Source organism: Eretmochelys imbricata, chromosome 10, assembly GCF_965152235.1.
Source record: "Eretmochelys imbricata isolate rEreImb1 chromosome 10, rEreImb1.hap1, whole genome shotgun sequence".
In the NCBI taxonomy this organism is placed as follows: domain Eukaryota; kingdom Metazoa; phylum Chordata; order Testudines; family Cheloniidae; genus Eretmochelys; species Eretmochelys imbricata.
The window spans coordinates 57,033,644-57,045,774 of record NC_135581.1 but is presented as its reverse complement, the minus strand read 5'-3'; the positions used below and the strand labels follow the sequence as shown (position 1 = coordinate 57,045,774).

Below are 12,131 nucleotides of genomic sequence, written 5' to 3'. Positions count from 1 at the left end.
GTGTACACTGGGGACAACACCTGATACCTGTCAGGCTGCAGACGTGGGCTGACATCAGAATCCAAACATCCTCTGGTCAGTGCAAGCAGAGGCATTCCACTAATGATTTGGACTTGATATGATGCATGATGAATGTCATGGATAATTCAGACCAATGGGGAGAAACAGAATAAAAAACACTGTTTAAACATCTTCCTTCCCCCCCTCTCCCGTCTTGAGGACTCATGACCAATTTAACAGCACAATACATATGCTAACAAACAAACAAAGCCTTTGTTTAAGTTTGTTAGCATATGCATTTTGCTGTTAAAGCCATATAAAGAATGAGCAGAGCGCAGCTCTAAGTCTTTCCGGTACTCATACCCCCTAAAAATCTCTTGCAGGTACTGCGTACTGGAGAGTACCACCCTACTTGCACTATTCTCCCGTATAACCGAGAATTAGAAACAATGAGTTAGTATTCTCGTCAATTCTCTCACTTTGCTGAGAGTGCACTAACTGGGACAAACCTCCAGGCAAACTGCACCATCACACCAATCATGTTTTATCTCGAATGTAATACAACTTACCCAAGTAGTTGTTGCTCTTGGACATCTCAGTAATGTTGATTTTAATAGCCCCTTCAGGAATTTCTACTATTTTGTGGTAGCCAAGATTTGTTAGCGTGTGTTTGAAAACACCAGAGACCACCTTGCAACCAGTGTTGTCCCCTCCACATATTCCGCATTTGTCAGCCACCTTGTCTGATCCCAGGTAGTCATCACAGCCAATGCTCTGCAAAAATCAAACCAACATTTTTTTTCAGAGCTTACAAATACTGTCTCATGAATCCTTCAGAATATTAATCAACATAGGATATGTGACTTTTGCAGAATATAAAGACTTCAGAGATTCAGTGAATTGGCATTTTGGATTGTTTCATTTCTTTGCTTTTCCACACACTAAGTGTAATAAAATACCCAAGTCGCAGAATAGACATTGAGATACTCTGTGGCTCGAATTTTCAAGTGAGCTTAAGGGTGTTGCAGCACTTAATCTTGCCATGCTTTGATCAGAGGGACTCTCATTCTCATCAATGTAAAATCAAATTTACTAAAATATGGGCACTACTGTGACACAGAGCACTTGACCTACTGAACATCGGCAAACAATGAGTTAACTCTAAGCTTAGGTGAACAGAGTGGCAGGTGAACAGGGTGGCACAATGCAGGAAGACTAGGGACTTTAGTCTCCAACAGATACTCAATGGAAAGCCAAGGAGCCCTATAGAAGCAGCTACAATGGCTGGTTGTCAAAGGTGGGACTAAGCAGTAGTTTAAAGACAAAGAGGTTACTTACCTGTAACTGGAGGTTCTTCAAGATGTGTGGCCCTTATCTGTATTCTACTGAGGGTTTACGCATGCACCAAGTGTCTGAAGCTGGAGAATTTCAAAGTAGGAGTGTCCGTTGGTCTATGCAGGCACCTTTGCTTCACCTCATGGTTTAGTCCAAGGTGATAAAGTGCGGGGAGGACCGACCATATCTCCAGTTCCTTCCCCACTGCAAATCCAACAGATCCGCAGCAGAGTGGGAGGTGGAATACAGATAGGGACCACACATCTCGAAAAACCTCTAGTTACAGATAAGTAATCTCCTCTTCTTCTTCGAGTGATGGTCCCTACTGCATTCCACTGAGGGTGATTAACAAGCAGTACCTAATTCAGAGGGTGCGAAGCTGAAGATGGAACAGTTGAGCGGAGGACAGTCATGCCGAATGAGGCATCTGTCACAAAGTTCTGCACCAAGGCATAATATGTAGTGAAGGTATGTACTGAACTCCACATGGCCGCCCTACATATGTCCCTAAGCAGCATATCATGGAGGGTGACCATGATGGACAACTGGGCTCTCATGGAATGGGCCCTCAGTCCAACAACTGATAGACCAGTGTAATGCATCCAGAAATCCATTTGGAGATTCTCTATGTGGAAATTGCTTGCCCCTTAACTCTCCGCTATTGAGATAAATAATTCTAGGAGACTTTCTGATCAATTTTGTCCTCTGAGGTAGATGGTCAAGGCCCAGTGCACCCGAGGGAATGAAGTCATCACTCCTCTTCCAAGCCATTAGGCTTGGGGAAGAAAGCAGATAAGTGGATGGGTTGACTGAGGTGAAACTGAAAGACAAACTTTGGTAGAAACTTAAGATGTAGGTGCAGGGAGACTTTGTCTTTATGGAAAGTGGTGAAAGGAGGGGATCTGCCATCATGGCACCAAGTTCTCCTACCCTTCTCACTGAAGTGGTAGCCACAAGGAAGGTGACTTTCATGAACAGAAGGAACACAGAGCATGAAGCCAGCAGCTCAAAGGGTTGTTTCATCAGTGCCGATAGAATGAGGTTGAGGTCCCACTGGGGAGCAATAGGTTGTATAGGTGATATGTTCTCAGAAGGCCTTTCCAAAACTAGTTGTCAACGGATGTGTAAATACAGAGTGTTCTTCCATGGGAGAGTGGATCTTGAGAGGGGCAAGCCCTTTAAGAACAGGAAGTTATCCAAATGAAGTGGAATCTTCATGTCCTCTGGGGAAAGCCTTTTTTGCTGGGCGTAGGAGGCAACGCATTTCCACATGATCCAGTAGGAACACCTATTGGACTCTTTCCTACTGTTCAATAGCATGCCTTTCACTTCCAATGAACACTCTTCTTCTAGAGAAGATGCCAATCCAAGTACCATGCTCTGAGGTGAAGCATCTTTGTATCGGAATGTCTGATCCTGCTGTTGTGGTGCATTAGCAGCTCCGAGAAAGTGGGAATGGGAAGTGGGGGACGGACTGACATGCAGAGAAGGTTATCGGCTCTCTAGTGGTCTCAGAAATATCTTTTCTGAGACAGTTGTATGTGCAAAGATGAAGGCAGGCCTGGAGGACAGAATCGTTGGGTCTTCTGGTGCTTGCATAATGGTTCATATGGTTTTTGGTGGAAGAACTGGGAAGTCCTGAACCATTGTGTAGATGAGCTGATGGTAGAATTTCTGCTGGGGTGCAGGTGTGTAGATACACATTGATTGAAGTATGGCTCAAATTCTGGAGGGTGTGGAACTCATGAAGACACATTGCCCTTCTTCGGTTTGGAAGAAAATTTACTGCCATGCTTATGCGCATGCTTCCTCATCTCCCACTTAGGCCCCAGCATGGGGTCTGTAGTGGTGGTATCGCTGGAGGTGGACTCGCTCGCCAGAGCCAGAGGCGCATACCTGGCTGTCTCAGGCCAATATACAGGGGGCAGTTCCCCGGCTTGGATACGATTGAGGCCATATGGTGACTTCCATGAGGTGCTTCTTAAGGCAGAGAGCCTTCTCGGGTATGGCTTGGGAAGGACTGGCAGATACTGCACCTGAATGAAATGTGGGCTTTTCCCAAGCAGTTGAGGCAGTGTTGATGTTAGTTACTGATCGAGAAGGAATGGGGACAGGAGGCGCAGATTTTAAATCCTGGCATTTTTGGCATAGTCCAGTACCCACGCATGGGTACGGAGGGAGGGTGTAACCGGTAAACAGATTCCCCCAAAGTCTCAGTCCTATTCCAAATACTACTTAAAAAAGCTAAAACTATGTTAAAACAGTAAAAACAGCAAATACTACAACAAGAACTAACTATATACAACTCTACTCTTTTTAAGGTGTGTCACACATGAGAGGACACTAGTAGCTCCAACTTCGACTCAGCAGCGGTGAGAAGGAACTGGAGACGTGGTCAGTCCGCCCTGCCCTTTATCACCTAGGATGAAACCATGAGGCAAAGCAAGGGTGCATGTGAGGATCACTGGACACTACTACTTTCAAATTCTCCGGTTCTGGACATGTGGTGCATATATGTAAACCCTCAATGGAATACGATAGGGACCAATCACTGAAGAAGAACTTCTTGCAGCCCAAACTGGGATTTTTTGGTTTATATAGAAATCTTTTGTTTCTTTTCTTACAAATTTGATACTTTTAAGCCCAAAAAGAAGGACCAATGAGGCATCTCTCAAACAAACAAGTCTCTAAAAAGTCTCTAAATTGTGCTAGGAGACAAATCAACTTCCTGGCTGCTCCCAGTGATCCACTTGAGGGGCAGAAAAGTGGCCTAATGCCAACTTTGGCTCCCTCTCCAATATTCACCTGGTCCTGTACAATTCAGCCAGGTCCTAGGTTTGGGCACGCAATCTCAAAGACAATCCATTTGTATTCCTAAAAGTAATGTAAATTTAAAGCAAGAAAATGCGTTCAGTACTTTCTTCAAACCAGAGAAAAATTCAGCAAGACTTGTATTTTACATGCATGCACTACATACATTTCCTCCTTATTTTCAAGCATTTTTATTTCTGTCCATAAAAAGTAGACTGAATGTATAGTCTCTCTCTGTAGAACATTACTCCTCATGAATGCTGATAGACAGTTCTCATTTCACCTATATAATAGGCCTGCTTTCAAAACGGTGCTTCAGAGACACACATACAAGGAAGAAACTTACAGTTCATATTATGACTCAAAAAATGTGTGACCTTATGGAGAAAGACAAACCAACCTGATTAAATATTACAGTAAAACAGCCTCTCAGACTTATGAGTTTTATCAGTTTGATTTAAATATTCTTTTAAAGTCAAAAGCACTCTTCCATTATTTTAAGTAGATTGCACAATACTTAGTGCAAAAAGCTGGTTAATGCCTGTTCCATATTCTCTCCTGCAAGTAAAGAGCCAAATGAAAAGGATACAGAAGGCTTTTCCAATAACCCATAAGAAAGGGCAGAGTCAGGAGCACTGGCATTGTTATGTTTCTTTCCAGATTCCAGTCCTAATTCTTGTCCCTTGCTGTGAAAAATGTTCTAAACCACAAGCCAAATTCTGCTTAGTTCCAGTGAAAATATTGAAGCCCCTACATCTTTCTTTATGATTATCCAAAGAACACAAATTAAGCCATCTCACTCAACCCTGCCAGTATCATGTGGGGCTTGAAAATGATGCCTGTTTGTGGTCATGAAGCAAGAGGTTGAATCAAGGTCCCAAACTCTGTGTGTGTAGGAGGGTGGGTGGGTGGTGAGGGATAACTGACAACTGAAAAACTGTTATAACCTACCATTTTTAGCAAGATTGAATTGCCCTGTCATTCAGAAGAGAGTTTGTTTCTTGTTGGAAGTATTTGCTTTAACATCTTTCATTTACACTACATAGCATATACATAGCATTAGAAGGAAATCATGTACATATTTCATTTTTGCCTTTTACTTAAAATTTATTTTACTTGCTAATAACTTCATGCCTTTGGACAAATACAGAAATTACCACTGCATGTTGCTCCATCAAGATTTCAGACAACCCTAGAGCAATCTGAAAAATGAAGTGCTCTGAATTTAAGACTTCTGCACCATAACTACAGATGATTGATTAAGCTCTAGCCTTTTCCCTATTAAGGATCTTTTGTTGAAAGGATTTACACTTTTTCCATTGTAAATTTATCTGAAAAGAAATGTGATGGTGCTTATCACCCTCTTAGGTTATCCAGTGACATGTAGGAACTGTTCCACTGCCAGTATGTCAATATATGGAGGAAACCCCTTCACGTATGAAATGTTGTATGATATGTATTGCTTGTATAAATGCACAGTGGTCTTCCAGACTAATACTCTGTCTTCTACGGATTAATAAAGTTTCCTTCATTCAAACAAGCAAAAGAGATATTTTACAGAATAAGTATTTTAGAAATACTTCAAGGGATTTTAAATTTTTAATTGGGACTATTATTCATACCCTTCTGCCTGTGAATGAAGGTGCCTTTGTACATGAGTACTGCACAAAGGTCTGAGAGACAGGCAAATGATAACTTCTTCATTTTAGAAACCCTCTAAAATTACCTAGAATATTTTAGTCATGTATAAAAAAATGTGTGCATAGCCCATATTTCCAGATATGGCAGTATAGGAAGTTTTGTGTCCCACTGGATCAGTGGGACTTTCTAACTGTGTAAAACACATATTTTTATTATTGAAGGGTCATGAGATATTAGATCTGACCCTATCACTGGTCCAGGACTAAATACTGCCTGTCCTGGGCCTTGGGCCAGAGTAATTTTGGACTGAAGGAGGAAACATTTTTCTGGCAAGTTGATTTTGAGTTTCTTTTTTAAAGGCAGCTGTTTGAAGCTGCTCAGAGGTTTGGAATGTTAGAAATAGTCCTGGTGGAGTTAGATTAATTAGTAGAGTGCTGTGGAAGCAGGGAAAGATGCATGATATTGAATGGAGCTCTCTACCACATGTGTGACATAGTATGGCCCCTAAACACTTTTCTGAATCAGGATGTAATTATCTCTGTATAAACACACACACATGAATGAACAAACAAATGAGAGAAAATAAAATTAGGAAATAAAAAAAACGTAACAAGCCCAAAACAAATCTCAGTGTATCCAGCGTCCAGAATTAATGACTTAATGGCCCTGGATTTCAATGGCAGAAAGTTGACTGGAGAAGTCACAGCAGCATAATCCACAGAAGCTGCTCACACTGGCCTTTCTGCAGTGTGGCCTGAAGCCAAACTGAAGTTGGCTAGGACAGCAATGAATCAGCTAATATAACTTTTTGGTAGCATACAGTGAATGCACTTTGCTGATTAGTGATCAGCTAATGCACTCTTCCTGTGCTATAAAAAAGTCAATATTTTTCCTGAGAATTTTTGGAATTATGATTACATACATTTCAGTACTGGTTTGTTATTTCATTAGCAATTAAACAAATGTTTTAAAAAATCAAAACCCTCTTTAAACTTTCTTATTAAATTGTTTGCATTCCATATAACCACATACACCAGTCTGGATTGTTAACAGCAGATTCATGGGCACATATAAAGAAAGACATGTCTTGCCTGTGGAAGAATAATTTTTTCTCTTGCCATAACTTATCTTTTCTTATGACACTGCATTTGCAGCTGTTCTTTGGGTTCCAAACGGAAGGGGGGTAGTGAGCATGTGTCCCCTAAAATAATGTTTTAGTTCAAAAGACTTCTACTTTTTTGAACTGTACTAAAAGCCAAATATCTTTACTATTTTCAAATAATTTTTGCAATATGTTTTAAGAAAACTTTATAAGTTACAGGTTAGTACTAAAGAAGTTGTTCAAGAATTACACACAATTGCCAACATTAAGTTAAATGAAATCTCTGGGAAAAACAAAGGACAATCTGGATGAAATATTCAGTGGTGGACTTCACAGGGATTTAGGGCTGTATATACAATAGAATGGGGTTAGTGCCAGGCATTTAAAGAGATGAAGTGCTGATTCTTGAAATGGAAAGCAGATGTTACAATTTCAGTGCTAAATGAATGTACTAAACTAAAACCTATGTTGGTACAGTGGCATACACAATACAAAGTGCCAATGATTTGCCTTCTGTGCTCTAGCTATATTAGTTTATGAATGATAAAAAGAATGATGAGTTCCAATATGTTGCTAATGTCCACTTCTAAAACTGCCAGTATTTGCAGTGAAATGATTTAGAAGAAAACTGTCAGACAACTGATTTGGATACTGTGTGCTCCAGTGCCTAGCAGACTGTGGAGCAAAGCAGGTAGCTTCAAGTTATACTTAAATATAGTTGAAAAACTCCCGTGCCTATGCCAAAAAGGCAACAGGACAACTACACGTGTGCCACAAGTGGCTCAGCCACTAAAGAAATGGAGTGTGGTGCCACAAGCAACAAGATTCAAATATGACCGATGACCTGATTGTACATTGTAAATTATCTAGAAATCTCATTTACCACAAACGGATCAAAAGACCTGCAGGCTACTAATCTCAGCTGTGCAGAGCCTCTTTCGGGATCTGCATTCTCTGTTGTTCTGCATGCACAACATAACATCCGACTTCAGACAGGTAGCATCAACAGGGCCAGCCAAGGTCTCGAACTCTTCCTCTTGTAATAACGGTACAAAACTCAGCTGGGCTACTAGCATTGTTGGTGGTATTTATGTTAACACAGCTACATCACCAGATATTGCCTTTATTCTTCTGTGTAATTTTAAGGCCACATCTCTCTCTGTTCTGATAAATGTTCAGTGTGAACCTAATAAGATGATGCTTTGCAACATTATCCCCCAATCAGTCAGACATATTTTTTCAGATTTCTAGTCATTTATCTAAAGAATGGCCTTGCCAGCCCCTTTGTGGGTGAAATCAATTAAAATAATTGAACACTGGACACAATAAAAAGTGTTTTTGGTGGCTGACAGTTGACTCTTTAAAATTATAATTTGCAGCCATAGAAGAGAGATTTACTTTTTTCAACCTATTAGAAGTTAGCAGTGAATAAACCAAAAATGATAATTTTGAACCAAACATATTCTGATTCAGGCAACCTTTAGAATACTTAGTGACTAGAAATAAATAGGGCTGTGTACATTATCCAGTCTTATTGTGTGGAGTATGTGACTGGTAAGACCCCACTTCTGGGATGCCACCTGATGTGCTGGGGTCCCACTTAGCCCCCTGGCCCTGCCAGCCTGGGTTTCCCTTGCACTGGGTTGCTGTGCCAGGTTCTCAAACACCTTTTCAGCATACACCCAGACAAGACCACACACTGCAGTCAGATCTCTGTAAGAGGATTCACCCAGCACTCACATGCACACCCACTGTGGAGAGAGAAACCCCAGATAATATTGTCTTGCGCTGTATAGAAAGATCTGCACAGTGCAAGCTCAGAAAAATTCACCCTCTCTCTCAATGAGAAGACAGATATGCACAGCTTCTTGCCCCTCCCCAGATATGGATTGAACAAACTGGATTATGTTATAAACAATAAATAAGTTTAACTATAAAAGACAGATTTTAAGTGATTATAAGGGATAGGAAACAGAACAAAGCAGATTACAAAGCAAATAAAACAAAACACGCAAGCTAAGCCTGATTCTCTAAAGAAACAGGTTACAAAATGCAATTTCTCATCCAAAATGTTGAATTATGCAGGATGCAGAGTTTCTGTAGCTTAGAGTTCCAGTTATCTCTTCTTACAGACTGGATCCCTATCTCAGTCTGGGCTCACCCCTGAGTTTCCCCTCAAATTAGTTCCTTTGTCTCTTCTGGTATTTTCAGCAGTCTTTCTTCATGGGTAGGCAATGGAGGAGAGTCCCGTTTGCCTTACTCCCCAGTAAGATTTAAATAAGATTTATATAAGGCAGGAAGCCTTTGTTTCCTGTGGAAAAGTACCAGCAGTGTCCAAAGTGGTATTTTGCATCAGGTGACCTTATCACCTGACCTTGTAGTGTCAATGCAACATCCCAGGAAACTCCTCAGGAAGGTGGGAGATTAGTATCTTCAGAGCTCTATTGTCCTTCTTAAATGGCTCATTCAGGATGATTGCCTACTGTCTGGTGGGCGTTTCCCCAAGTACACACACAGTTTTAATGGTTACAAAGTCAATATTCCTAACTTCAGATACAGAAATGATACATGCATACAAATTGGATAATCACATTCAGTAAATTATAACCTTTTCAATGATAGCTTACATGAGCCATCTTGCATGAAGTATATCTTATTTATGCCATATTCATATCTTAAGCATATTTCTATGAAGAATATGGAGTGTCCTGCCACAGAGTAATGTCTTGCAAAAAGGTTCACTTTTCGATCAGGTACTTCTACTAGCATTTGCAATGCTTGCTGAGCCAACAAACAGCAGTTTCATCAACACAGTGAAGGGCCCTAAGGCCACCGGAAAATCTAGTCAGCTGATACTCATCAACAACATGCGCCATTGATTGACAGAAGCCACAGTGATAAGTGGGTCATCACACAGACCCCATGTGTAGAGGCTGGCTGCAAATATTCCTTGGCCAGTTCAGAACCTGTTCATCAGAGTCCAGAGGTAACAAGGCAGGTCAAATCCAGATGGTCAAATGGTTGTCTCAGTGACAAGGAAGCCATTCCAAACATCTTTAGCCAACTACTCATCACGCCATAGGATTGCTGCTGACAGATTCTGATCTGACAGTTGAAACCACAATGGATGTCTCGATGTAAGCCATGCTCTGGAGTGTGTGAAAATGTCTATGCACAGTGGGAGATCTGGATTGGCATATAGCTTTTCCACCAGTCTGGCTGTGACGAATGTCTGGAGGGGCTATGTTGCTCAGAACTGGTAGTCATGGGATAGGAGTGGGGCACAGGATGCCTATGATAAGCATGGTTGAGTTCAAGGTGACATCAATGAATTTAGCGTGGGGTGAATGATACCACACAGATGCATAGTATCCCACTGAGGAATAGGACAGAGAAAGAGCTGACATGTGAAGTGTCTGTGTGCCTGTGCCCCAGGTCGAACTGGCAAATTTGCTGATTAGATTATTCCTGGTCCTGAGTTTGGTAGCAGTCTTTTTTGTATGGTCATGGGAAGTCAAAGAACCGTCCAGTGTAACTCCAAGGTAGACTGGTTTTGCCTTGAGTTCAGTCATTTTCCATTGCGGGAGACGTCTAACTCATGTTTAGCACTTGCACTGTGGTGTGGAAGGTATCTGAAATGGTCTTAGTTACACTTAGGTGGAGGTGTCAACGGCTACAGTAGGCTGCCATCTGGGCCAGGTCGGTGTTCAAGACGTTCTCCAATTTGGTGAAAATAACTTTAAGGCAAGTCTGATTTTAAAAATAGGAAAAGTGTCTCTACATTTCTAAATTAACATATACGGCAATTCCCTTCTCCCCACACATGCTATTGCTAAAGTTTGGTTGGTATTACTAATGGTTATACGTTAAAGCAAACTTGCCTGAAAAAAATACATTCATTAAAGAGTGAAATGAGCACAGGCCCCGACTCCGGGGCTGGAGCTACAGGCGCCAACTTTCCAACGTACCGGGGGGTGCTCACGGCTCAACCCCCGGCTCTGCCACAGGCCCTGCCCCCACTCCACCCTTACCGCCCCCTCCCCCGAGACTGTCATGCCCTAGCTCCTCCCCCCTCCCCACCAGAGCCTCCTGCATGCCACAAAACAGCTGAGCTGGAGGTCGAGGAGGGAGAGGGAGGCGCTGATCGGTGGGGCTGCTGGGTGGGAGGCGCTGGGAGTGGGAGCTGATGGGGGGCTGCTGATTTATTACTGTAGCTCTTTGGCAATGTACACTGATAAATTCTGGCTCCTTCACAGGCTCAGGTTGGCCACCCCTGAATTAATCCTTGGAATAACTAACCTAGGGATGTGGTGGATTCTCTCACTTGAAGTCTTTAAATCAGTACTGGATGTCTCTAATAATATGCTATAGCTCAATCAGAAGTTGTAGGTTTGATGCAGGAATTACTGGCTGAAATTCTAGGGTTCGTGCTATGTAGGAGTTCAGACCAGATTTCCGTAATGGTCCCTTCTAGATTTGAAATCTGTGAATTTATATGAAGTGACTTATTAAGAAAATCTAATAGCAATAATATTGTTATCTAAATACTATAGGAAATGTCTCTGACTAGTTTTTATCTCAATTATGTGATTAATGTAGCATGAGCCATGGTAATTTATAACGACAATTTTCAAAATTCATATTTAATATCACATTGAAATTAATAAAAACAGTGTGGAAGAACAGGTTCTAGCTAGATAATTTTCATATTACATATAACTGACTGTCCTTACAGGGGTCTGGCATTTGTTGCATCCACTTTGTAAATTTTACACAAGTTGCTTTCAGCAAAAACATACTGCTAATCAAGCTGTTTTGGGGGAAGAAAAAGAAGAAGAAGAAAGATGCACTGGAGGTGAAATCATCATTTTTAATGCCTTCCATTAAATGATGCTGAAAAAACAAATGAGAGGAGGAAAGTATTTTAAAGCTGACCTGCAAGTATGTAACAAAGTTAAGGTTGTGCAGTAGATTATTCAACATGGTCTTTTCAGCACACTGCCAATGTCTACTACATCTGTTGTCATTGCTGTTTGTCAGGTATGTAAAGAACAGATCTCTCTGCTCCATGGAGCACCCGCTCCCAGTCACTATGGTGACTCAGCCTTGCTATCCTGTGACATATTTACCATTGACACAGAACATCACTGAAGGCTAGACCTTGTCTAAAAGAATAAGGGGAATCCTGATTTTTCCAGGTCTCACGGTATTTTTGTTATTATGCTATTATTAAAATTTAATT

The 12,131-nt window shown here is 41.3% G+C and overlaps 1 protein-coding gene across 2 annotated transcripts in view; it reads right to left on the bottom strand.

Annotated features, from left to right (window-relative positions):
* THSD4 (thrombospondin type 1 domain containing 4) overlaps nucleotides 1-12,131 on the bottom strand; it is a 589,516-nt gene that overhangs the window by 139,739 nt on the left and 437,646 nt on the right. For both annotated transcript variants that reach the window (XM_077828709.1, XM_077828710.1), the window contains one exon: nucleotides 570-774. In XM_077828709.1, the coding sequence (XP_077684835.1) occupies nucleotides 570-774 (205 nt within the window). The remainder of the gene's footprint in view (nucleotides 1-569; nucleotides 775-12,131) is intronic.